The sequence below is a fragment of the Manis pentadactyla genome, chromosome 15 (genome assembly GCF_030020395.1).
Source record: "Manis pentadactyla isolate mManPen7 chromosome 15, mManPen7.hap1, whole genome shotgun sequence".
NCBI lineage: Eukaryota > Metazoa > Chordata > Mammalia > Pholidota > Manidae > Manis > Manis pentadactyla.
This window is the reverse complement of record NC_080033.1, coordinates 82,478,109-82,503,554: the sequence shown is the minus strand read 5'-3', so window position 1 is coordinate 82,503,554 and position 25,446 is coordinate 82,478,109. Positions and strand designations below refer to the sequence as shown.

Here is a 25,446-nt window from a genome sequence, read left to right as displayed (position 1 = left end):
GACCGCGAAGTGTAGGCCGGGGGCGGGGTGCGCTCTGATGACATCAGAGCGGCGCCGTTGGGGCCGTGACGCGCGGGCCGTGCCGGGACAGGGGCGGCGGCGGCGGCGGCGGCCCTGGCCCCGGGATGGCAATGTTCCGCAGCCTGGTGGCCTCTGCGCAGCAGCGGCAGCCGCCTGGCGGGCCCGCGGGCGGCGACAGCGGCCTGGAGGCTCAGTACAGCTGCCCCATCTGCCTGGAAGTGTACCATCGGCCTGTGGCCATCGGCAGCTGCGGCCACACGTGAGTGCGCCGGCCTCCGGGAGGCCGCGGGGCCGGGACGCCGCCGCGGGGAGGGCTCCGCACCCGGCCCGGAGTCCGCGCAGAGGACTCGGGGCGAGGGGCACCGGGGGCGCAGGGCTCTCTGGGAAGCGCCGTACCTGCTCTCTGGTCGCGTCCATCCGCCTCAGTTCAGCCCCCTGCCCACCAAGCCCTGGCGCCCGACCCGACCACCCCGTCGGCACACGGGGCCATCTGCAGCCCTGCCCGGTCTCGGGCCCCCGGGGTCTGCTCATGGCCTCAGCGGCCCTTCCCGGGTACCCCAAGGGCAGCAGGCGCGACCACTGAGCCAGTCGCCTTGGATTGGGTCCCGTGGAGGCTAGGGTGGGCAGATGTAAATAAATGCCTTGTGGCTTTTGCTGTCAACTCTTTTTCAGACTTGGTGTCTGCTTGTCTTGAGTGCAGAGGGCTTCCTTAAAGTTAGGAGAGGGGCTTGTTTTAGGAGTTTGTTTTGTTTTGACTGAGGACTTGGATCTCATCAATCACTGAACAGCCAGGCAGTCTGACCCTCAGGTGACCTTGCGAGGGTCTCCAGCTGCCCCAGAACCCAGAGCAGGCTCCTGCAGGGTGTTTCAGGAACAGAAACCGGAGGATGCGGCTCTCCTCCCAGCTGAGAGCTGCACGTCTGGCTGGGAGGGAGCCGAGGTCGGTGACTACTCTGCCACTCTCCCAAGTGGCTGAACCATACAGTTCTTGAGTGAAACTAGTAGGTGGGGAGAACAATGCAGTTATTGAGTGAAGCTAGTAGGGAGCAGGAGGGCTTGGCTGCCAGGCAAGCAGAGCTGCTGAGAAGGTGGGGCTTTCACTCCAAGGGGCTGAGCTGAAGTGCTCAGGCTGGTAGGAGGCCCTAGAACATTTTGCAAAGACAGCTGACTTAGGAGGTTCTTGATACAAAGAGGGAACTGGCATTGCTGGGTGTGTGTGTGCCTGCTTGTCACGCAGGGAGATGGCAGGGATGGGTCAGGATGCAGGAAACGTCACTTCCTTCCCCTGGTGCTGGTGGCACAGGCATCTTCCTACAGCAGAACATTAACTTGTCTTGAAGGGCACCATACCTCACTTTGTCACGCTGCTTCTGAACGTTTTGACAGAGGCCGCCTCTGAGCAGAACTTCTTTCTTGTGAGCACATCCTGGCGGGTGTTTTAGTGTGTTCTCTGCACCTTCCAGTCCATCATTGAGAGAGCTGAAGGCTTGTCCTGGGCCCCTTCAGAAAGCCGCTCTTGGCTTCAGGTGGTGTCCCCATGGCACCAGCACTCACCCAGCCCTGGGCTGCCGGGTTTCCAGTCTCCGCATCTGCACAAATCTGCATTTTCTCTCTTTTGTTTCAAATAAGGCTTCTTAAATGTGGTCTTCAGAATACAGAATTGTTGTGAAAGCAATGCCTCCTTTGATCCCCTCCCCCCAGACTTTTCTTGGCAGGAAATGACCTGTTTCTCAGGCTGGTCCTGCAGGAGCCTTTTCCACAGCCTCTGCCTTAAAAATTTTTTCTGTCTGTTGACTTCTTTTCTTGGCCATTCTGCCTCTACTTTCCCTGTTTCCTGTGTTGTGAATGCACATGTGCAAATAGGTGCAGAAGATCTAAAGACTCGTGCCTTTCCTTAGAAACAGTTGTCTTGGTGGTCTGGTTATTTCTCCTCCTCAGCTACCTAGCTGAAAGTGGCTTCCTTCCGCAGAACGGGTTTTCAGGTGGTGAAAGCAGCCTTGTATGGGACAGGTACCCCTGCCCCAGTGCCCAGCAGAGAGGGGAGGGTCATGGGGAGGGCTGTTGAGCAGGAGCTCAGGGGCAGGAGTTTCTTCAGTAGAGCTTGTGAGAGAGCTCCTGGCAACTCCCTAGGGGCCCCAGAGGGAGCTGGTTATCTGTCACACTTGGGGGACGTCCTGGGCAGCGAGCCACATTTGAACCAGAAGCTGCTTGGCTGTTTATAATCCTCTGATGGGCCCTACCCTGAAGGCCTGTGTGCACTTGCGGTGGGGTTCAGCCCCAACTGCCTGTGTCCCTCTAGCCAGTGCTGTTTGTTCCTCCAGCTCAGCGTCCCCCCATGCAGTTTTTTAATGAACAGAGGTCACAGGAAAATTAAGATGCTTGTGTTGAAGAGGAACCGTGGGGTGTGGTAACAGCAGATGTTTTCTGAGCACTTCTTGCACAGCCCTGTGAGGCAGGTACAGAGAAAAGGGACCAGAGATGCTGAGTAAAGCTTCCGAGTGTTGCAGCAACACCAGGCTTTGAGCTCCTGCAGCTGGGCTCTGGCCTGCCTCCTACCTGCACCCACACCATCTGTAGCCTGCCACCTAGCACTGTTGCAGCAGTGACCGCCAGGCCCTGGGGACACCCAGGACAATGAGTTGGCTTCTTTGTGCAGGGTCCTAGGGGCCCCAGGGGTTTCCATCACTCCCTTTATGCTGCCCGAGAGCACAGGCCTGGGTCAGGTGCAGGAAGGTTCCTCTGGGTCTGTGTGGGTGAGCCCAGTCAGGTGGGCAAGAGTGTGAGCAGCCGAGAGCTCAGCCGGGGGGCCTCTGGAAGTCAGACCTCACCACTCAGGACAGCTGCGGGGGCCCGGGGGCCCAGCCAGCCTGCCCTCCGGGGTCTCTGAAACACCGGCCTCTCCTGGTGCACCTGTGTGTGCGGGAGGCCAGGGCAGGCGTGAGACATCGGTGGTGCCCCTGGAGCATGGGGTCTGTGAGGCAGCTGCCTGGCCATTCCAGCTGTCCCACGCCTGACATGGGGCGCAGAGCCCTCAGCTGCCTCGAGCGGCTTCTGGGCACCAGCCGCTCAGGTAGACGCAGCAGGATCCCCAGTGGGAGGCGGGTCTGCTGTCTGCTGCAGTCTCAGCGTGCCAGTGATGATGTGGGAACGCAGGCCATGGCAGACCTCCAGGACGGTGACCCAAAAACCAGGGTGGCCAAGCCCGGGGGTCAGCCGGGGTCCGAGCAGCCCTGCCTCCTCCCGCCGGAGGCACCCTTCACTCCCGCCGTCTGTGCATCTTTTGCCGACACTTGTTCCTCCTGCGGCCCGGGCCCTGCCTTCTGCCCGTGGTGTGGCCGCATGTCCCGCGTGCTCCTGTGGCCTCTCCTGGTGTTGCAGCGTTATGGGGACGTGGCTCCCTCATCTGAAGTGTGCGGCTCTGTGGTCGATCCACAACCACCAGTCAGCTTTGGATCGTTCCCATCGCCTCAGAAAGAAATCCTGACCCCACAGCAGTGAAGCCCACAGCCCCGGCCCCCACAGCCACCAATCGGGCAGTCTGTACCGGCCATTTCACATACAAGGAGTCTCACACCACTGGACCCTCTGTGGTCCTTTGTGATTGTCTTCTTTGAACAAACATTTCCAAGCGTCGTCCATGTGGTGGCGTCCATCAGCCCGTCCCCCCCTTAAGGTTGAGTGGCACCCATCTTGGGAATGGGTCAGGTTTTGTATGTCTGTGGACACTGGGTTGTCTTCACTTCTCGACTCTGGGGCAGGTGCTGCTGTGAGCACTCGTGTGTGCGTGTGTTTTCTCGTGGCCTCCTTGCTGGAACCATCCAGTCAGTGAATTAAGAGCGCCACCCACCATCCATTAGGCTGGTCAGGTCCTGCTGCTGAGAGGGCCAGTACCTGCCAGAGCGCCAGTGAGTGGGTGCGTGGGTGTCTCCTTTGCATGCCTGCCAGGGGTGCCAGGTGAGCCCTCTCCAGGTGAGGTAAGTGACAAGGGGCCAGCCCCTCTGCTTGGCAGGAAAAGGTTGTTGGGAACTTTCTGACGGGCCTCAGGGTTCCCTTGGCCTCCTCCTGTGTACCTGTGCTGGTGAGCCGCGTGGTGGCTGCACCAGGAATCAGCCCGAGGCGGAGGGCCGAGGATTGGGCAGCAGGAGGCACTCGGACCTCCTTGGCCGCCTTTTCCTAAGGAGGAGGTGGAACGCTGCTGGCAGAGAGAACGCTGACCACTTAGCTTAGCTGGGTGTCCCCTGTGTCCCACACAGCTCCTGTCCCCACCCGTGGCCCAGCTGCTTGACAGTTGCGCACACCGATTCCTTGCAGATTTCATGCAGTCTGCGCAGGTGCCACCTTCCCTGTGCGCGTGGACCCGGCCCCCGTCTGGGGGCTGAGCACCCACTCTGGGCTGTGGGGGCTGTGATTCCCAGTCCAGCGTCAAGGCTGGGAGAGGTGGGCCACACTCAGGCCCTTCTGCCCTTCTTTCATGCTGGGAGTTTTCAAACCTGTGTTCCCGCTGACCAGCTTTCCTCCTGCCTGACTGATGCTCACCCTTCAGCCACATGGAGGAGGTGCTTGTAAAAAGCGGCAGAGGGGCCCGAGCACGGTACCCACCAGCTGCCCCCGTGACGCAGCACCTCCGGGGACAGGGCCAAGAGTCAGGGCTGTGAGGAGCCACAGGTGCCCGGGAACACGCCAAGGGCTGCAAGCGCCTGTGCTCAGGCCGGGCCAGCGGGGCATGCTGTCCCAACGCTGGGGACACCTGGCGGCTCTGGCCCTGCCCGGACCAGTGAGTCCCGGGCCCTCGGCCCCTACGGCTCCCTCCCCAACCATTGTTAGTGATTTTACTCCTCAGAGCTTAGTGGGTAGAGGGTCTCCAGGGTCCCTTGAGCCCCTGAGGTGTCCTCACCACATGGTGAGATGGGCAGGCTGAGCCCTGGGCCGCCCCGTGTGGCCACCTGCCAGGACCTGGGCTACATGGCTGCAGCTCTGCACCTGTGTCCAGGACAGGGCCAAGGTCAGAGGCCTGTGGCCTGGAGGGGCCTGGGTCATCTTTCAGCCAGATGGCGCCATCCAGCCGTGGGCCTGGGCATAGAAGCCACCACCTCCGGGAGCGTGTGTGCCGGGCGAGGGTGGGGCATGTGGGCCCTCACCTGCGCCTGCCCACAGGTTCTGCGGAGAGTGCCTCCAGCCCTGCCTGCAGGTGCCATCGCCCCTGTGCCCACTGTGTCGCCTGCCCTTCGACCCCAAGAAGGTGGACAGGGCCACCCATGTGGAGAAGCAGCTCTCGTCCTACAAGGCCCCATGCCGGGGCTGCAACAAAAAGGTACCACACCGCGGCCTCCTGGGGCCAGGAGGGCTTCGGGAGCGCTCCAACAGGGCGGCCACCAGCCGCCCCCTCTCGCTGAGGAGCCTCCCCACTGCCCCGCTCCTTCCTGCTGGCCCTGCCCTGTGTCCCCCACGCCTCTGCCCGGCCAGGGCTCTGGTTTGCTTGTGTGCATTGGGGTTGATGTGGGACGAGGGCCGAGCTGAAACCCCCACGGCACGGCCTGGACACTCGAGTGGCCCTCCCACTGCAGGCGACGATGGCGACAGCGAGGCCGGCCTGGAGCCGGGCGGTGGGGCCGCGGGCAGCATGGGGAGCATCCCCGACCCCAGCCAGCCTTCTCCACCTGGCCCAGAACCCACCCTCCTCCCACTGCTCCCGCATGGCGGGGAGCCCCCAGAAACTGATTGTGAGTTTACGTTTTCAGACTCGGCCGTCTGTTGTGGTAACGAGTCCTACCAACCTCTCACAGAAGAGAGCAGCCCCCGCTGCTTGGTCCTAAAGGTCGAAGGTCTGGGGGTCATGGATCGCCCTGAGCCCCACACTGGGGGCTGCTGGGCCGGCTTCAAGCTCACAAGCCCCTCACTCCGAGGCAGGCTTTCTCCCCCAGGGAGCGGACCAGGACCCTCCTGAAGCTTCACGAATGAGGCGGCCTGCCCTTTGCCACGGCCTTTCTGGTTCTGCCCATGCCCTTGGGCCCAGGTGTGGGCCTCGCTCAGGGCCCGCCAGCCTGGGCAGAGCTGGGAGCCGGGCTGGGGTCAGGAGGGTTGCAGCCCACAGCCCCAGACACATGGTCGGAGCTGCCAGGGCCGATGCCCCGTGCCCTTGGGGGCAGCTGCCTCTTACCGCCCTCCGCTGCCTCTGCATTTCTGTGAACTGGTTTCCCATCTGGAAATGTTCGCTGGCCTCTTAGCAACACAGCAGGATTTGTGGCATCTGCTGCCCAGGAGGGTTGACACACCTCTTCGCCCACATCGTTCACTCGAGGCACACTAGGGTCCCCTCCCTGTGCTGTTCTGAGCCAGGTCCCCCCTTGGCCAGAGCGTGTGGTTCAGGGCAGCCAGAGAAGGTTGGGTTGTGCTTGGTCTGGTTGTGCACCTCTGGGCAGGGAGTGTTTTATTAAAACTTTGTGGCTCCTGCTCTGAGGGTTGTTTTCCTCCAAACAAAGCCTCTCCTATTCCGCATGGGCTGCCCCTCCTCCTCTCCAGCTAGGGTGTGTTCTGGCCAGGGGCCTGTCCCCTGCGAGGCTGTGAGCTCCCCTGCCAAGCATGACAGTGGCCAGCTTTGGGCCCACAGTCTGTGACTTGTCCCCGCAGCTCTTCTCCATCAGGGATGCCAGCCCCTGGGCAGCTTCCCACCCCACTCAGTGTGCCAGCCTGAACATCAGGAGCAGGGACCACCCTGCCTGACACCAGCCCTGCCTCTCCCCCAGGTAACACTGGCCAAGATGAGGGTGCACGTCTCCTCCTGTGTGAAGGTCCAGGAGCAGATGGCCAGCTGCCCCAAGTTCGTCCCTGTGGTGCCCACGGCCCAGCCCATCCCCAGGTAGGTCACCCTGTCCCTCAAAGGGCAGCGTGGGCCTGTGTTGTAAGGTGGGGACAGCGCTGCACCTGAGGAGGTGGGAGGGGCTGCCATGTCCCCCTGCCCATGCAGGGGACCCCAGAAAAGCCGGCATCCCCTCCTGGCAAGATAGAACAGCCTCACAAAAGGCCTGGGCTGGACAGATGCCTCCTTCCAGGCCCAGCCACCTCAGGGGCAGGGATGGGAGGTGATGAGGCAGCGAGCTGCGCTCCAGAGCGGTTGTGGTGGGGTGAGAGGTCCGCGAGAGGGCCCGTGCTGACCTGGACGTCCAGCTGGGCCTCCTTGCTGCCCGCGATCCTGGCTGGGGCCCCTCCAGGCTGCAAGAGGGTGGGCCATGCCTGGGGGCTGCCACTCACCCACCCACGCCGCCCCAGCGCCGTCCCCAACAGGTCCACCTTCACCTGCCCCTACTGCGGCGCCCGCAACCTGGACCAGCAGGAGCTGGTGAGGCATTGTGTGGACAGCCATCGCAGCGACCCCAACCGTGTGGTGAGCCTGCCCCACGTGCGGCTGCCGAGTTCTGGTGGCTCCCGGGGCCTGGGGCCCCGCCGCACGCCCCTCACCTGCGCCTCGTTCCAGGTGTGCCCCGTCTGCTCGGCCATGCCCTGGGGCGACCCCGGCTACAAGAGCACCAACTTCCTGCAGCACCTGCTCCACCGCCACAAGTTCTCCTACGACACCTTCGTGGTGGGTGCCCTGGGAGCCTCGGCGCCCCGTCCCTGGGGGCCTCACTGCTGGGCAGGGGTGCCTCTGGGAGTGGCCCAGGCCATGGTAGCATCGGAATGGAGGGGACCCGAGTGCCTGCAGTGGGGACAGGCTCCCTGCGTCCTGTCCAGCTAGAAGGACTTGCCTCGCCCTCAGGCCCCTGCTCCGGCCTGCGGCGGCCCCCAGCCCCAGGCGGTCAGACTCTGCCCTGCCTCCCAGTCCTAGCTGGTGGGCGCCGTGGAGATGTCCGGCTCCTCTGCCGGCCTCAGAACCCTGCCGCTTGCAGCTATTGCTCGATGCCCGCCCCTCTCAGAGACCTTCTCGGCATGGTCACTGGCGAAGGGGTCTGCCAGGGGTCTGCTTGGAAGGCCCCGGAGCCTGTGGGGAGACAGGACCTGGGAGAAGCCAGCTGCGGGCCCATGTGACATCCCACAGAGCAGGTGCTGTGTGGCCCCAGGCCCCATGACCATGCAGGGCCTGGGTCCTGACCTGGATCTTGCTGAAAGGAGCGGGGACACTGGAGATGGTAGCACTGGTCTGTTCAGGGTGACTGGGCAGGTGGCCCTGAGCGGCCAGCAGCGCAGTGAGGCTTGCCTGGGCCTGGCCCACCTCCATTTCCTGTCTTCCAGGACTACAGCATCGACGAGGAGGCTGCCTTCCAGGCCGCCCTGGCCCTGTCTCTCTCCGAAAACTGACAGCATGGCCCAGCCTCCGGGACGGAGCCCTCCCGCCTGGAGGGACAGCCACACTGGCTCTCTGTAGTCCAGCGCCCACACCGGAAGCACCTTGCAGGCCAGGTGGAGCCCCCTCGTTGCTGGAGGAGATGCACCCTGATGCCACCCAGGACCGGGAGGCTGGGTCTCTCACCCTTGGGCTGCCACCCATGCTTCGTCGGTGCTTTGGGGCCAGCCTCTGGGGACTGAGGGGCGTCGGCCGTCTGTCTCAAAGCCATGATGTCCTCTCCGTGCCGAGAGGGACCCCTTCGGGCTGAGCTGCTGGCCAGGGACGCGCGGGGGAAGGCCTGCCAGTGGCCGGCTGGCCCGGCGGCGCAGCACTCGCCCCTCATGCACAGGCACCGGCCTTTGTTGGCAGCCCGAGGCTCTGGCTTTTTCTACGTTATCCAACGTGAGAAACCTCTTCATGTTTTATAGCGCGAAGACAAGGCAATTACTCTTCATATCGCAATATGTGTTTGACTAGGAACAATAGTATTTTTATGGGACATTTACAAAATTATATTTTTTAAAAAAACAACCAAAAATGAGCAGCTGTGCACAGGGTAGGGAAGGAGAAGGGCAACCGTGGCCGCGCCCCCAGCCCTCTCACTGTCTTCAGGGCCCCGTGGCTGGTGTGCAGTGATGACGACCCAGGGGAAGCGCCAGCACTTGGGTGTGGCAGCGGCTGGGTCTGCTCCACGGCCTCCCCTGCAGGCCGGGCGTCCTCCCGCCTGGGGGCCTGGCCACAGCCCCGCCCCAGGCAGGGCCCCCGCTGAGGACAGCCAGCAGCCTGTGCAGTGGCAGCCAGGCCAGAAAACACTTGGTGGTACCCTTGTTCGGTTCATGGCATGAAATTATTGCTGTCTTTAAAAAAAATTTAATAAAATGTTTCAGAGCATATCTAGCAGCCTTGATGGCTGGGTTTCATTGTAGGAACGTTACAAGCAAGGGCTGGTATGGGGTCTCTGTGGCCTTCTCTGCTCACAGTCTGCAGGTGGGCTTGTATCCCCGGGCAGCTCAGGCTTGGAGGGCCGCTGGCCTTGGGCCCGTGAAGAGGACATGGTGGCCGCAAGAGGTGCCGTGGGGCAGCCAGCCTGCCACAGCAGAAGAGGCAGGCGCCAGTGGACCGTTCTGTGGGCCCGTGCCTTCCTTGGGGTCTACAGCCAACCTCTGGGGCGGGTGCAAGCTGCAGGGAAGTGCCAACAGTTGCAAGTGGTGTTGCCCTCAGGCCTGGCACTGGGTCAGAGGGGCCGGGGTCTGTTCTCCGTGAACCACAGCTGCCGCACTTCACGGGGTCCTCCCCCAGGGCGAGCCCCGCGCACTGGGACAGCAGGAATCTACTCTCCCAGGGTTCTGGAGGCCAGAGCCCGAGACCAGGTGCTGGCAGGGCTGGACCCTCCTGCGGGCAGAGGGAGCACCCACCCTGACCCTTCGGCTTCGCGCAGGGCTCTGCCTGTCATTAGGTGTCTGCACATCATCTGCCCCTGTGCGTGTCTGTGTCCAAATCTCTCCTTTTATGAGGACACAGCCACTGGATGGAAGCTCACACTGGGGACCTCATCCTGACTACTTGACTGTCTTTCCACTAAGTCACAGCCAGAGGTACCTGGGTTAGGACTGCAACATCCTTTGGGGGACACAGTTCATCCCCTAACTTGGCCTGTCAGCTCACGGTCGGCAGCGCCACCCGGAAAAGCATACCGCCCCAGGGCGGGTGCGGCGGGTTGCTCGCAGGTGTGGGTCTCTGCAGGGTGCCAGAGCCGCCATGGGGCCCCAGAGATGCTGAGGAGCCCTGGGAGGCTGGCCCACGGCCCGGACCCAAGCCAGGGGCCGAGCCGGCTAGGCTCCTACAGAGGGGTCCCGCTGAACGTGTTCGCCAGCTCGCCGGGCCAGCAGTCAAGGGACCCGGGCCGGTCAGATTCCCTGCCGGCCCCTTCAGGATACGCTTGAAGAGGCCCCAGGTTCTGCAGGCCCAGCTTCTGAGACGCCTCCCCTCAGCCTGGCTGCAGGTCAGCGGTGCTCGCAGCCCAGGGAGCTTGTCCTGGGGTCCTGGGCACATCTGGGCTCCTGTGACAGAAGCTGCTGCAGGGGTTCAGACACCTTGAGCCCAGGGAGGCGGGAGACAGAGGCAGACCAGCGCCTGGATATCCAGCCCTTTGCTGTTAGAGAACTGGGCTCCGAATGGCCTTCCGGTCTCTCTGACAACCTGCTAGGGACGAGGAGCCAGCCCCAGTGTGTGGGCACAGAGCTGCCCACCCAGCAGCCCCTCTCCTGGGGGCTGTTCTCCCACTGACGCCTGACCTCCATGTCGCACAGGGACAGTGCCTGCGCCCGGACACATGCACACACAGGCACTCTGTGCACACAGGTCGGGATGCAAGTGTGCACACATACTAACACACGTGTACACAGTGCACCCCTGCTGGGCCCAGCCTCCAGCCCCCTCCTCAGCACCAAGACCACTCGCTCTGGTGCCCCCAGATGTCTGGGACTCTGTCATGAGCCATGTGGGAAGAGACGATAGCCCCCCAGCACCCCCACATCACGCAGGCTGTATCTGTTGAGCCCCAGTCAGGGGCCATATCAGCTCTGACAGGCCCTGAAACAGAATCAGCAGCCATTCGCTACCGGAAACGAGGGCCCCTTCACTGGGCGCGACCAAGCAGACTCTGTCACCAGCCTGACCTGACGTTGGGTCCCGGTTTCCACAGTCCATGACCTTGGACGGCCATGGGTTCACCCCAGATCAGGATGTCCCAGCCACACCCACCCCCTGGATGGACTCCACATGCTGACACAGGGTGATCACCACTGCGGCCAGCACCCCTGTGCAAGGAAGGGGTCACCTGTCCTGGGTCCCGCTCCTCAGCAGGCTGCCGTCCCCACGGTCCCAGGTGTCAAGGGGAGACACCTGGTTTCCGCAGGAGAGCCGGGACCTTGGAGGCCAGCCTGTCCCACTCTGGCCGAGAGAGGCCCATTCCAGGAGATGGACAGGATGCAGGTCCCCGCAAGGGGTTGGGGCGTGAGGCTGAACCACCAGGCTGAGTGGCCATACGAGGACAGACGGACACAGAGCAGAGCAGGTGGGGACAACAGGTGCTGTTCTCCTCTGTGGGTCCTTCTGGGTCCGGCCCGGACACTACCTCGTGAGTCACACCCAGTCTGCCAGTGACTCACACCCCCACAGGAGGGCAGTTCTGAGAAGCCAGTAGGGACGACAGATTCCCCTCCGGGGCATTTGTTAGGGCAGCTCTAGGAGAGGAATGCACTGCCCCACCCCAGAGCTGCCCTAAGGACTTGGGGTCACCGGGGGTTCCGGGATGAGACCAGCGGGTCGTGCACAGGAGTGCTCCAGCTTCCCTAAACAGTGCGCCCCTCTTTGTCTCCTGGGGATGAGGGAGGTCGTCATGGCTGGCAGCCACACAATGGGTGCCTGGGTGAGGAGGGCAGCACGGGTGCAGAGGAGGGCCCAGCATGTGCACTGTCTACATCTGGTGTGGGAGGAGAAGGCAGGGGGTATAAACAGAAAGCGCGAGGCCTCCGAGCAGGGGAACAGCGGAAGGCTGCCACGTGTCCTCCCGAATCTCGCGCGTGGCAGTGCGGTAGCAGGCTGTGGCCTGGGGAGACCTGCGCCTCCTCTGGCGCGCACCCATCTGAGTACCATCTGTCCTTCCGCCCTCCTTCCCCAGCAACACACAGGGGGCCACACGCCTGGTGTCAGGACGGAAGCGTGGCCCGGCCCCCAGTCCCAAGGCTTCCTCGCTTCTCAGCCTGTTTCCTCCGCAAAGCGGGAGGGCAGCAGACGCTGCGGGACGTGACCTCGCCCACCCCACCAACCCCACTGTCTCCAAGGGCGCTTCTACAGACCCTCCGCTTTGCCCCCCGACCCACAGCTGGTAAACAGTACCAGGCTGTCACGAGGCACTGCGCAGCCCTGGAAATGCCCTGCGCTCTGTCAGACTGCCCCGTCTGACCCCTGAACTCATAGAAAGGACCAGACACTCAGACATGACAAGCCCAACTCTTTGTGACACTAAGGACTTCAAAAGACACCAAAGGAGGGACGCGTCAGCCCAGGTCACGCCGAGCTGGTCGCCCAGCGCGCATGCCCCCTCCTTGATCAAACTCGCCATCACCTCGTGTCTCAACTCCTCGAACTTCCAGTGTTCCAGGCTGTGTCCTTTCTCCCAACCGATGAACTTCCGGGCGGCCGGGGCCCAGGGCGTGCCCACCTCGACCCCGCGTCCTACCGCCCCCACCGCTGCGGGCCTGTGCGGGCGGAGGGCGGGGCGCGGCGGGAGCGAGGGCTGTCCGGGGTTGGGGGGCGCTGCGCGCGCGCCCCCCGCCCTGCGGACCGGAGCCCGGCTCGGCGCCGCGCCAGCCCTGACCTGCGCCCTCTAGTCCCCCGCGAGCGGGCGCGCCAGTCCCCAGGGGTCCGGGTGGCCCGGGCGCGAGCCAGCGCAGTCGGGCGGGGAGCACCCGCAGCAGCGCCCCCTCCCCGGCCGCGCACCTGTCCTGGGCGTGGCCCGGCCCCGCCCCGCGGCCTCCGCCCCGCACGCGCCGCGCGCTCATTGGCCCCGGCGGGGCGGTATGCTAACGACCCGCCCCCCTGGCACCTGCCGGCCGCGCTGCCCGCGGGCGCCGGGACGCACGGGGGGACCCGCGGCCGCCAGGGGAGCATGCCGCGCTCGTTCCTGGTGAAAACGCACCCCAGCCACAGGGTCCCCGACTACGGGCAGCTGGAGACGCAGAGAGGTAGGGGTGCGGGGCGCCACGGCCCCCCAGGACGCAGCTCCCCGGGTGAGCGGGCGAGGCCCCTGACCCAGGTGGGAGGGGAGGAGCCAGCTCGGCAGCACATCCGGGGCTGCGGTAGGAAGGGGGCCCGCGGGCGTCTTGTCCACCTCGGGTACCTCGGCCCTGCGTGGCGCAGAGTGGGTGGGAGTCTCTCCCCACTTAGAGAAGTTTCTAGGCCCTCAGTCACTCTGGGGCTCCCCTGCTGTGGAGCGGGGCGCCCATCCCAGCTAAGGGAACCCGTGGCCGACTAACTGGCGCAGGGTTCAGGGAGGGGTCCCGAGGGCGGCGGTGGGTGAGAGCGAGGGTGGCACGGGGCTGCTGAGGAAGGGAGCCGCAGACGACCCCGGCTGGGGCGGGAGCCGGGCGGCTGGAGGGGTGACACAGGCTCCTAGGCGCCAAGGCCGGGCCTGTCCCGCTGTCCTCCGGGCCCCCCGGGCCTCCTCACCCCTCCGTGGGTCTCCTCTCCTCCCGCCCGCGCCCCCACTGCGGGCACGGGGCACGGGAAGGCCCCAGGACAAAGGCCTCTCTGGAGTGGTCAGAGCCGTGCCCCCAGCCCAGCAGCTCCTTGGGGCGAAGACCTCTTGGGGGGCAGCTGGTGGACTCGGGAGGGTGGGCACTGGAGAGGCCTCAGAGCCCTTTAGCGATCCATCTCAAACCAGAGTGGGGAGGAAGCCCCCCGACGGACTCCCAGGCCCGCTGTCAGCAGGGGGCGCCTCCTCCGGGCAGGCCCCTCAGCTGCGCTTTTGAAATCAATTTAATGAGTCACCACCAGCAACTTTATAAATCAAAATTGAACAGAGGCCATCGGAGCACAGTGCTCACTGTAAAGCAGATTTTTGTTTCATATATAGATGATGAAAAATTGAATTTACACGGGTTGTGTTCAAAACCGTGGTTCAGAGCCCAGTCGTCCAGCCCACCCTCCTGCACCACTTGACTGTGCAAATCCCGGCGGCCCTGGGAGACCCAGGGGCAGCCTGTCCGGGAGCAGCCTGGCAGCCCTGTCCCGCTCTCGGCGCCCCTCTCCCCGCTCCTCCCCACCCACCTCTGTCCCTCCTCAGCCCGGCTGCAGCTCCAGCTTTCTGAGGACCAGATGGTGGGCCTCCTTCGGCAAGGGTGTTACCCCAGGACGGACCTGAAGCCCTGGGTCTGGGGTCCCTCACTCTCTCCTTTTAAATAAGCACCCTTTTAGGCCCTAGGGAATCCCTGAAGACAGAGGAATTTAAGGGTCTCTTCTCCCAGGAATCCGAGCTGCAGAATGAATAAAAAGCCAAGCACACCTAGAGTCTAGGAGGCAGTGTCGAGGGCACTAGTAGGAGCGCATCATCGGTGGCTCCAGCTCCGTTGCTTCTCTGCCCTGCCCTCCCTCTGGGGCCACCCTGGGGACCCAGACAGAGTTTGGCCCCATGGCCATGCCTGGGGCCAAAGTGGTGGCCGAGCCTTAGGCTTTGTGCCAGTGGAAAGGCCCCTAGTGAAGCTCCCGTGGGTGGCGGAGTCCCTAGGCTCTCGGGCTGCCACTGTCTCCCCAGAACTTCTTTGGGCTTCGTCTCTTAACCTGTCAGTGCTCTGCCCCCATTTCTGGAAGGAGAGAGACCTACGTGCTGATTTTGTGACTGGTCAGGAGAGAGGGGGGTGGGAACCTTCCTTCAACACCCCCATTGTTCTAGAGCCACACCAACACTTGTAACTGTCTATTTCTAATTTTAGTCTTCCTAGTGGGTGTGACGTGGCATCTCACTGTGGCCCCAATTTGCATTTCCCTGATGGCTAATTATGTTGAGCATCTCTTCATGTGCTTATTGGCCATTTGTATGTCTTCTTTGGAGAAACCTCATTTATCAGATTTCTGATTTGCAAATATTTTCTTCCAAAGAAAGAAATAATGTCTTTCATTCTCTACCCAAAGGCTTGGCACAGAGATAGAAACAGGGCCAGAGATTTATTTCAACACATATATAACAAGAAAAGGGTTGAGGGCTGTTTAGAGGTTTGCACTTCAGGGAAATGAAGAATTCAATTCTAACCTGCTAACCTGCTTACTTTGGGGGCTCCTGCCTGGGCTCTTGTCTAGGTCAAGCATGAGACTGGGACATGCTGGCCCACAAACATGAATGACCCCCTGAGGGCAAGCTGAGCCAGGAGGCAGTGTGACACCACCCAGGCCTGCCCAACCTGACCGGGAGCACCCACGTCCTGAGGGGTGACTGGGGGCCAACTGGAGGCCAGTCAGTGATTTCACATGCAGCGGCCTGTGGCCAGTGTTCTGAATTAGCCCTGCGGAGGGGGCCTGGCAGACGCTACTCTCAGCTGGTACTGAGATGGCATGGGGTTAGGGAGAGGGCCACCATGCCCGGGGAAGGGAGGGAGCCTTTCTTGGCCCCATGAGGGCTGTTTGGGATCCTGTGAGGTGTCTTGATTTGTAAAGATGGAGTAAGATTCTCCCTCCAGACCCACGCTCCCCAGGCTGCGGGTAGGGCCGCTTCCCTCACCTGCGCCCCCACTGTGCGGCCCTCCCCCTGCCCCCCCACCTGCCGATGGCCTAGAAGACAGGCTTGGCTTAGACCAGGGTGCACGTTTCCGAGAACACAGAGAACTGGAGTCCTCATGATTGTGCTCTCTCCCTCCCTCTAGAAATCAATGGCGCCTGTTCTGCCTGCTGGGGGCTGGTGGTGCCCCTCCTCCTCCCAGACAGAGATGCCCCTTCCACACCTGGCGACCCTCCCTGGCCCTGGAACCGCACCTCTGTCATCACCCACATTTCCCGGCCCCCGCCTCATGATGAGGAGGCTTGGGGCCTCGCTGGGCCGGGCCCCCTGGAAGTCGGCCTGGCAGACCTCAGGGCTGGCCTAGCCCCCAGTGTGCCCCTCACAGACAGACTGAAACACCTCGGCCTGCCCCCGCTGCTGGTTCTGCCCACACGGTGGCCCCCGATTCCATCCCCAGACGCGGACCAGACTCCAGACAGCTTGCTCGGGGCCGAGCCGGCTCCCAGCGCCCCGGGGTGCCCCCGGTGCCTCCACTGCCACAAGGCCCATCACTCGCTGGCCAGGCTGGCCAGGCACCGGCAGCTGCCCTGCCAGCTCTGCTTCACCTGCAAGTTCTGTGACAAGGAGTGCGCCAGCCTGGGTGCCCTCAAGATGCACATCCGCACGCACACGCTGCCCTGCCTCTGCACCATCTGCGGCAAGGCCTTCTCCAGACCCTGGCTGCTGCGGGGCCACATCCGCACCCACACAGGTATGGTCCGCGCGGCGCGGGCGGGGCCCGGGCTAGGAGAGGGGAGGGGGCGACGTCACAGGCCAGAGGGACCCTCACCCCCAGCTCTGCTCCCCAGCGTCCTGAGGCTGCCCCCCAAGTCCGCATAAACCAGGGGGCTCAACCCATCAGACATGTTCTCTCCCGGTCCTGGAGCCGGGAGTCTGCGATCTAGGCGCGGGGGGCCCTGTTCCCTCCGGAGGCTCCAGGGGCGGGTCCTCCTCCTCTCCCAGCTCCTGGGGGCCCGGAGGGCACCTGGCTCATGGCCACATCCCTCCGTCTCTGTCCTCCTCCTCACACGGCCTGTGCACCATGTGTGTCTGGACCCAAATTCCCCTCTGGTTATGAGGGCCTCTGTCATGTTGGATGCAGGTCTGACCCCATCTTATCCACATGTTGTCCACAAAGTTCCTATTTTCCAGACACGGTCAGGTTCACAGGCTTAGGGCATGGACCTATCATTTTGGTGGGCAAAATTCAACCCCTAACACCTGGCCAAGTGCAGGATGCATGGGGCCTCAGTGGGGTTTGACCTCTCACACTCCATGGCCTTTCATGGCCTTTCAGAATTCCGGAGCAGGAGGAGGGGGAGGAGCTAGAAAGGCCTGGCCTGGGGGTGAGGTCCCCAGGGTCACGGCCTGTCTGAGGGGCAGAGACACCCAGCAGGCCCCAGGGTATGGAGAGGAGCAGGTATGGAAGGGACACAGGTGTGGCCGCTCACTAGAACTTCAGCCTCTCCGTGCAGTCGAGTCATTGCTGCTGCCCAAAAAGAGCAGAAGCGGCCCGCTGTGCCCAGGGGTGGCCAGGGGCTGGATGGGACCCCCCTCAGGCCTTCACCTTGAGTCTGGTGTTTTGTCAAACCCACCATGAAAGAGAGCACAGAGACAGACGTGCAGGGAGGGAGTGCGGAGAGACAGAGTGGCACCAGGACAGAGCTCCAGCAGTCAGGCTCTGGTCCGGGTGGCGGGCCGCAGTTGCAACACACGCTTTCTGTAATTGGAGCCTCCCTCATCCCCAAGTCACAGCTCCGTGACTAGAATCTTCTGAGTCACTCTAGGGTGGAGGTCGGGGAGAGGGGTTTGCAGGGGCCTTTCACCAGGCTGGAAATCCCTGCGATGTCCCCGAGCGCCCATCACACTGTCGGGGGCTCGCTGCTCTTGGCTGGGGAGCCACGAGGGCAGGAGGTCCCACAGAGGCCGACCTGCTGGGGAGCGTGCTAGGGTGTCCACAGTGGGGGCTGCAGGCTTGCTTCTCGCAGGACTCACAGGGCGCAGGCTGGAACTAGGCACACTGCTTCAGCCTGCCTTTGAGGTGGACCCTGCAGGAGCCCAGCTGGTGTCTGCCCCTGGCCTTCAGGGGGTGGGTACAGCTGCCAGAAGGCTCCCAGAGCTGCTCACGCCCCCCCAGCCAAGGGCCTCAAAGAGAGAAACATCTAGCAACGGAGGTAGATCCAGCAAAGACCTGTGCCACAGCTGTCCTCTTAGGAAGGGCTTTAGATACTGCAGCCCTGCCTGGGTGTGACTCTCCGCCCCGTCCCTGAGCGGCTCCAACCTTGGGTGTGAGCATGGCCTCTGGGCCCTAGTGTTTCCTCCTGTGGCAGGTGCTAAGGCCCCGTCACTTGCCTCCCAGGAGGGCGATAGAATGCAGTAGACTCACTGGGGGCACTCTGAGTGGGCATTTGGAGGCAGGGATCATGGCTGGTCATTTATGAACAGGGGCACAAGCCTGGGGATGCTTTCCGTGGCCACCCCAGATGCTGGCTCACTCGGCCGCCCTCTCCCCCAGGAGAGAAGCCCTATGCCTGCTCTCAGTGCGGCAGGGCCTTCGCGGACCGCTCCAACCTCCGGGCGCACCTGCAGACGCACTCTGGCACCAGGAAATACCAGTGCAGCTGCTGCGCCAAGACTTTCTCCCGCGTGTCCCTCCTGCTGAGGCACGAAGAGTCCGGCTGCTGCCCCGGCCCCTGAGCGGGGCTGGTGCGGGTCGGAGGACAGGACCTCCCCCAGGCACCAGCTGGCACCCCGCCTGGTGGCCCGGTGCTGCCTGGTGTCCTGGGGAGGCAGGCCTAGCCCCCCGCCAGCTTGCTGCCGCCTGCTGCTCTTCAGACCCAGAGAAGCCCATGGCCTGCCATTCCTGTCTGGGTCAAGTGTGGGAAGTGCTGACCCCCAAATATGGGAGCGGCCCCCAAATATGGGAGCGGCCACCAGAGGGCAAGCGGAGCCAGGAGGCAGTGTGACAGCACCCAGGTCTGCCCGTCCTGACCGGGCGCACCCACGTCCTGAGGGGTGACTGGGGGGTGACTGGGGGCCAGTCGTGATCTCACATGCAGCGGCCTGTGGCTCTGAATTAGCCCTGCGGCGGGGGCCTGGCAGACACTTGGAGGACTGGAGTTCTCAGCTTTGGGCTCTCTCCCTCCCTCCGCCCTCCAGAAATCAGTGGCCCCTGCCTGCCTGCGGGGGGCTGGTGGTGCCCCTGCTCCTCCCAGGCAAGGCTGCCCCTTCCACACCCGGCGACCCTCCCCAGCCCTGGAACCGCACCTCCGTCACTGCCCACATCTCCCGGACCCCCTCCCCTTATAATGAGGAGGGTTGGGGGGACCCTGGGCTGGCATGCCCCTCAAAGACAGACTGAACCACTTCAACCGGTCCCCACTGCTGGTTCTGCTCACGAGGTGGCCCCAGTGCTGGGCCCACTTAGGGGAGAGGACTGCTCCCCCAGGGAAGACTTCCACTAAAATGGGAAGCGCCATTCCGAGGACTGTGGGGACACTGCCCGCGCAGACAGGTCCTGCTGTGAAGCCAAGGCTGCCCTCGGGTCCCTCGGGCAGACCTGAGTTGTGCAAACGCATCTGAGCAGTCTGCCCCCAAGGCAGAGCCACCTCCACACTCCCGTGCCCACCTGCAGTTCGGGGTGTGGCCACGTAGACTGAGTCCGAGCACACCCCCCTCCCCTCCTCACCGGGCTGTCCCTGAGGTGAGCGGCCTCGGGAACCCAGCAGCTGGGACTCGGGCGCACAGGGGTGGGGCTGGTGGGCCGATAAAGGGTCCCTGCACCCGGACCCGTCCCCCACGATGCTGAGGGGGCAGCAGGGGCCCTGGATAATCTGGGCCCTTGTGCCCTCAGAGCAGGGCCGACCGGGGTCAGGGCACCAAGCTGCGGCGCGTCAGGAACGAGGAGCAGGGCCGGCGGGAGACGGGGTGGGGGCCGCTGCACCCAGGGGAGCAGAGACCAGAAATGGGAGCAGTACTAGCAGCAGGGCGTGAGCTCCTGCTGGCCGGGAGGCGGCAGAGGGAAGGGAGGAGGCCAAGGCCGGAGGAAGCGGGCGGTGGGGGGCGCGCGTGCAGGGGCCCCACAGCACTCCCCTCCCGGGGCCCAGAATCTGACCCTGGCTGAGGCACCCACCCCTTCCCAAAATGGCTCATCAGACCCCACCCAGCTTCGCAGGTGTGGTGGCAGCTCCTCCCCGGGTTGGCCGGCCTCTTCCTGCCTCCAGGCCACGGGGTGTCTCACACCTGGCTGGGCCGCGTCTCGGCTGCCTCTGGCTGGACCCTGGAGGGTGTCACTCAGGAACGAGGACGGAGGCCCGAGTCCGAAGGAGACCGGCTGAGTCCTTGACACTGGGGGGGCCACTCCACTGCTCTGCAGGGAGGCCGCCGGCAGCCCCACGCCGGCCCCAGCCGCGGTACGGGGTCAGGCGCTTTGGCCCGGCCCTGGCTGGAGCCACGCGGCAAGGGGCAGGGGCCCCCGCTCAGCCCTCGCCTCCTCCCCACGTGAGAGGACAGTAGGAGCATCGGTGGGGACTGTCCCAGGCCCGCGGCACTGCCTCCCCTCAAGGGACAAGATGGGCTGAGCCGCGGCTGGGAATGGGCCCCCTAGTCCATGGGTCTGTGCGGTGGCTGCCCTAACAAAGCCCCCACTGCGCGGCCAACAGCTCTGGAGGCCTGAGGCCCGAGGCCCAGGTGCCAGTTCTGCCCGGGGCTGCCCGGGGCCTCCCCCAGCTCCTGCCACCCTGCCACCCTGTCTGCTCCTGAGTGTTAGAAGCGCCAGCCCCCCTGTGCCTCCGTGTCCACCTGGCTTCTCCCTGTGCACCCGTCTGCGTGGCCACTGTTCCCCTTTTTCCAGGGAAGCCAGCCGTGCTGGGTGAGGACCTACCCTAATGACCTCCTCTTAGCTGGACAGCATCTGTAAAGACCCTGTTGCCAAATAAGGCCACATTCTGAGGGACTTGGGGCTCAAGACCTCAGCATGTGAATTGAGGGGACAGCAGTCACCCCCAACAGCTAATGACAACACATGGTTTTTCAAAAGATGCCCAGAGGGTTCCTGTGCTAGAGCTTATGGAGTAAAGTTGCACCCTCTCCCCTCCGTCCATCAAGGGTGGAGGGGGCCGTCCACACACCAGGAGCGCCTCCTTCCTGGTCGCGGGCTTCCTCCCCAGCACGTGGACCTTTGAGTGGCTTGTGTCCACCTTCCCCCGCCCCCTGCCCTATCCCACTCCGCCCTGCAAGGGGAGCGAGCAGGCCTCTGCCCTAATGGGACCCTCCTTCCCACACTGCCTCCTGAAGCGTGGCACCCCTGCCCAGGGGGCTGGGCACCTGAGGCTGGGGTGCCCCCCCCCACTGGCAAGCACAAAGGCTCTGGCCACCATCTGTCCCATCGGAGGGCTTTTTAAAATAGTACCCAGATGCCTGAAGGAAGCTATATTGTAAATTATGTGCTATTTCTAGGCCCCAATATCTAAATGAGGCGACACACCTGCTGGGCATGAAGGAAGGGAATTTCGCAAGCCCAAAATAAAGCCTTATGCCTGCCCTCCATGCCAGCCCTTGGAAAATGCTCTCATATTTATATCTGGCAGCAGAGGGGGTATTGGCAGAGGGGGTGAAAAAAGGCCCAGGCACCTGCCAGGGACCTGACATGGAATGAATGAGGGACACAGTCCACTCGGAGGGAGTGGGCTGCAGTCGGCCCCCAGCCAGCCCGTGTCCCGCTGCGGGGCCCTGCCTCACGGGGCCCAGCTGGCCGCTCAGGGATTGCTGCCTCCCGCCTCTCATTTGCTTGGTCTGATGATCCGTTTGGGTCGTGCATTTACAATAGGGTTTCAGAGCCCTGTCCCAACACCCCACGGTGAGCTTGGGTCTCCACCTACAGGCCTTCCCTACCCAAATTCTACTCATCCCATTTCCACCTTTTTCTCTAAGAAGATCACACAAGTCCAGGGGACATCGTTGGAACCTCCGTCTGGGGTGGGAGCAGGGAGGGAGGGACTATGGGTGGGAGAAAACCACAGGAGCCTCTGAGGTGGGGCGGTGACCCCGCAGCATGGCCTGTGTCCCCAGCTGGTGGGACAGCCACAGGCGGGATGGCACCGGGGCACGCAGGAGGCCGCTCTCCGTGAGCTCAGGCCCCGAGACAGGTGGGAGGGACCCGTCAGTGCCTGGTCCTCGTCCCGCCCCCACTCTCTCCCAAAAGCAGCTGATGCACTGAAGTTATTCCTTCCTTTCCAGAAGCCCAGTGGCTTCTATAAATATCATTTTGGCTCAGAATATTCTGGGGGGTTCTGCGAAGTTTGAAAATAGCCCGCTTGTTACTGTCTATATTTGGAGAACCCACTCCTGGCATCGACTCTGGGGCTAAGCATAGTGCCTGGCAGACTTTGATGTAACAGAAGTTTCCAGGCCTCCATCACCTTGTGGATGGCTGTACATTCTGGGGAGAGCACCCTGGCTGCCAGGATGCAGTGGAGCTGGAGCTGCTGGCGCTAATGGGGGTGCAGGTGGCACCCCCCAGCCAGGGAAGTCTGCAAACGTGGGGTCCTCGCCAGAGCCAGACGTGAGGGGTTCTGACCCAGCTTCGTTCTGCTGTGGTCACTTTCATCATAAAGCCTTGGTTTCTCTTTCTGTGAAAAGGAATCATTCTAAACCCTCCCAGAATTCAGAAGTGTGCCGAGTAAACATAAGAGTAGAAAAAGACAGTGAGGGTACCTAAGATAAAATACAATCGCTGACTTCAGAGAAAGCCTCAGCCTTCTTCTCTGAGTGCTCATTTCTCAACCACCAGTTCTGGCTCCGGTGGCCTCTCCTCCCGGCTGCTCCCCACCCTCCACCCCCAGCAGCCTGAGAGCTGGGCTGGCCCCTGTCCACAGCGTCCTCAGCTCCCGGCAGAGGGCTGGCAGAGCTGAAGGACACAGATGGTGTGGAAGGCGGGCGGGGGACAGGGGCAGGGATTCAGACCAGGCCATCCTGCCCGGTGGGTGGGCCGTCTTTGTGTCACCCGGGAAAGCTGGACGCTGCCCCCGCCTAGCCTTTCAGCAGCTCTCCCCACACCTGCCTCAGCAACCCTCCTCTGCTCCCTGTAACGGGTCCTTGTGGAAATGCAGCACAGCACATGGTGACATCTCTTCTTCAGAGATGAGAGGCTGCAGGAAGGCAGCTACTGGGCACACAGGGGCCGTTAGGTGAAATCCGTGCTCCCACCTCTGCGTGAAAAGAGGCTAGGATGGAGGACAGCCCGGGGCCTGCTGGCCGCCACCCCCTTCCCACACACGTGGACAGGAGTGGCCCACCTTCCCGTGGCTCCAGTTCTGTAAGGCAGCAAAACAGAGCAGATGGGAAGAGGGCAGGGCCCACCAAGAACCGAGGGACATAGATGAAGCCAGAGAGCCAGAGAGGCCCCACGCCCTTTGCAGCGTGAGTTCATTCCACATGCTCTGAGTCGGGGCTGACCTTGAGACCTGCTCCAGCTGATGCAGGTGAGGTGGGGCAGAGACGCGGGACAAGCATCGTGATTCATTTTCCTAAAAATGCTGAGATGTGAATAGCATAGTGGGAACAAGAAGGACTTATCTTGAGGATAAAAGCAGAGAGTTGGGGTTAGATTCCTAACGTAGTCTTTGGCTACCAGCCGATGACTTACCCTAAGGCAGAGCAAGCCGTCTGAACCGATGTGTTCCCAGTACTTGGGGATGGCCACTATCTTAGACACAAACCAAAAGTTCATTTACAGAATTACCTAGAGGACTGGCTATAGACAACGACAGCCTGTCAGCAGAGATGAACGTCATGAGACCGCCTGCCGAGCCTGCGCCCCGACCCTTTATCTTTATCCCGTTCTTGAAACTCCTTGACAGAATCCCAGCTCCTGGGTGCACCTCCCCTCTCGGGTTGCCTGCACCCCTCTTTCTTGGAACGTGTAATTTTAAGACTTCTTGCTGCTCAAGTCATTACATGTTGTCTCTGGGCTCTTCCAGGGTGTCCTTGTCCCTTTGCTGTTCCATTTTGTCCCCCAGACCAAGGAGGGAGGGGCCGCTGAGCGCTCTGATTCAGGCTGGCGAGTCCCCATTGCCTGGGGGACCCAGACGGGACCGCAGCTCCGTGACCACGCTTCTTAGTAACCTGCCTGAAAATCTCTTTTGTTTGACTTTAGAAAGTTCTCAGAACATAGCTCTCTCCACCCAGTGCTCTGGGCTCCCCAAATCCTGGGACGGTAGGGACTTAGTTCCCATGCTGTGGAGATCCAAGCGGACACTGGGCGCCAGGTGAGCCTGGCTTCAGGAGCTGGCAGGGGATGTGCCCTATGCCACGTGGGAGTTCCATGAGCTTCTCTTTCCTCCTTCTATTTTTCCTTCCTCTTTGCTTTATTCAAAGAAACCTGCCTTTGTCTGCGTAACTCTGGCCCATTTCTCCCTTTGAGTGGATTCACATAAAACTTCTGCTCGGCTTCCCCGCTGTCTCTCTGCCCTTCAGTTCTTTGCCGCAGCAGGACAAGGGCCGAGGGGAACGAACTCAACCCCCAGACAAGTGCCCTTGCTGGTGGTCCTCCCTCCTCCCATAGAACATGCACCCCCTCCCCCGTGCCAGTGTTTGCTCAGGTGGTCTGCAGACCCCTGCCCAGGGGGTCTTCTTGCCTGGGGGCACACGCATTGATGGGCAGGAGTCCTGGCATCTCCCTACTACACACTCATGGAAAGGCAAGTGTGGCTTAAGAGCGTCCTGAGTTGTACTGAATCTCAGCCGAGTTCTGGTCCCTCTAATGTCCCCAGTGATTAACGGGAGGGGCAGGGAACCGCTCTGAGGCCAGCGGATCAACGGGGCGTGTGCAAGGTGTGCTCTGGGCTGAGCCAGCTGCCCTTCCCTGGGAGTGCATGCTCAGAGGCCACGCCACCGTGACGCAGGCAGTCCTCAAAATGAAGAGCCAGGTGAGCCTGCCACTTCAAGAACGGATCGCATGTATTGCCAGTGAGGACATTTACCCTTTCAAGAGGAAATGACAACGTGGGAAACTTCCATGTTTCAGTAAAAGCTTTGCAGCTTCCCATGCTTGGAGACTTTTCTGATAAGGAGATTCGCTACACCATAGGAGAGCCGTGGAAACACTTCAGCACATCTGCGTACGGCGGGGCTGCTCCCCCCGCACCCCCCTCCAGTACAGCCCTGCCTGGCTGCTCCATCATGTCAGGCACTTCAGGGGGTGCCCGCAGAGCAAAGCCACTGTCCCACACCTTTGTTTCAGAAAAGGGTTATTTTTCAAAAAAATATGTTAGTACAATGGGTTTACTATTGGTCTTAAATAAATCTAATAAACAAGTCATCAATTGATTCAGCTTCCATACAGTCCAACGTGCCAACAGCTACTCAACTTATCTGACGTATTGCCCTCAGCCCAGTGATTCCAATCCCAGGAATTTCTCCTACAGAAATACTCACACTTGCACAAAATGTGTGGAAAACCAGCTTATAAAAATATTGGCAACAGCCCCCTAGTCCACCAACAGGGGACAAATTGGACAGATACGGTACACCTGGTGCAGTAACAAAACCAGGAGCCCTTTTTTTTGACGGGAACAGAAAGAGCCAAGAAAAAGGTGGGAAGAAAGCTATTTGCTGGTACTACACATAACGTTGATGGAAAGATAATGAACATCAATACTTCCAGACAGAGCCGGTGGTCCGCCCAGGTGGGACACTGCCTGTTGCATATTGGTATCTTGATCGAAGTCTGACCTTTAAATAAATTTTCATAGGGAGGGGGATTGGGAGTCAGTTTAATGGGGACAGTTTAGAA

General features: G+C 62.1%; 2 protein-coding genes across 2 annotated transcripts; both read left to right on the top strand.

Moving 5' to 3' along the window:
* Positions 1-28: 28 nt before the first annotated feature.
* On the top strand, positions 29-9,234 carry RNF166 (ring finger protein 166). The gene is made up of 6 exons (XM_036924238.2): positions 29-280; positions 5,176-5,332; positions 6,765-6,877; positions 7,288-7,402; positions 7,493-7,600; positions 8,248-9,234. Exons 1-6 carry the CDS (start codon positions 126-128, stop codon positions 8,311-8,313), a joined length of 714 nt encoding a protein of 237 aa, XP_036780133.1. The 5' UTR covers positions 29-125; the 3' UTR covers positions 8,314-9,234.
* Positions 9,235-12,942: 3,708 nt separating this feature from the next.
* Positions 12,943-24,970, top strand: SNAI3 (snail family transcriptional repressor 3). Its single transcript, XM_036924231.2, has 3 exons — positions 12,943-13,089; positions 15,760-16,365; positions 18,169-24,970. The coding sequence occupies exons 1-3, from the start codon at positions 13,014-13,016 to the stop codon at positions 18,348-18,350; spliced, it is 864 nt and encodes a 287-aa protein (XP_036780126.1). The 5' UTR covers positions 12,943-13,013; the 3' UTR covers positions 18,351-24,970.
* Positions 24,971-25,446: the final 476 nt, after the last annotated feature.

Excerpts from the sequence above, each read along its gene's own strand:
- RNF166 (XM_036924238.2), top strand. The coding sequence starts at position 126 with ATGGCAATGTTCCGCAGCCTGGTGGCCTCTGCGCAGCAGCGGCAGCCG. Across the intron at positions 7,403-7,492 it reads GCAGCGACCCCAACCGTGTG|GTGTGCCCCGTCTGCTCGGC; the intron begins GTGAGCCTGCCC and ends GCCTCGTTCCAG. Across the intron at positions 7,601-8,247 it reads TCTCCTACGACACCTTCGTG|GACTACAGCATCGACGAGGA; the intron begins GTGGGTGCCCTG and ends CCTGTCTTCCAG.
- SNAI3 (XM_036924231.2), top strand. The coding sequence starts at position 13,014 with ATGCCGCGCTCGTTCCTGGTGAAAACGCACCCCAGCCACAGGGTCCCC. Across the intron at positions 13,090-15,759 it reads GCAGCTGGAGACGCAGAGAG|AAATCAATGGCGCCTGTTCT; the intron begins GTAGGGGTGCGG and ends CCCTCCCTCTAG. Across the intron at positions 16,366-18,168 it reads CCACATCCGCACCCACACAG|GAGAGAAGCCCTATGCCTGC; the intron begins GTATGGTCCGCG and ends CCTCTCCCCCAG.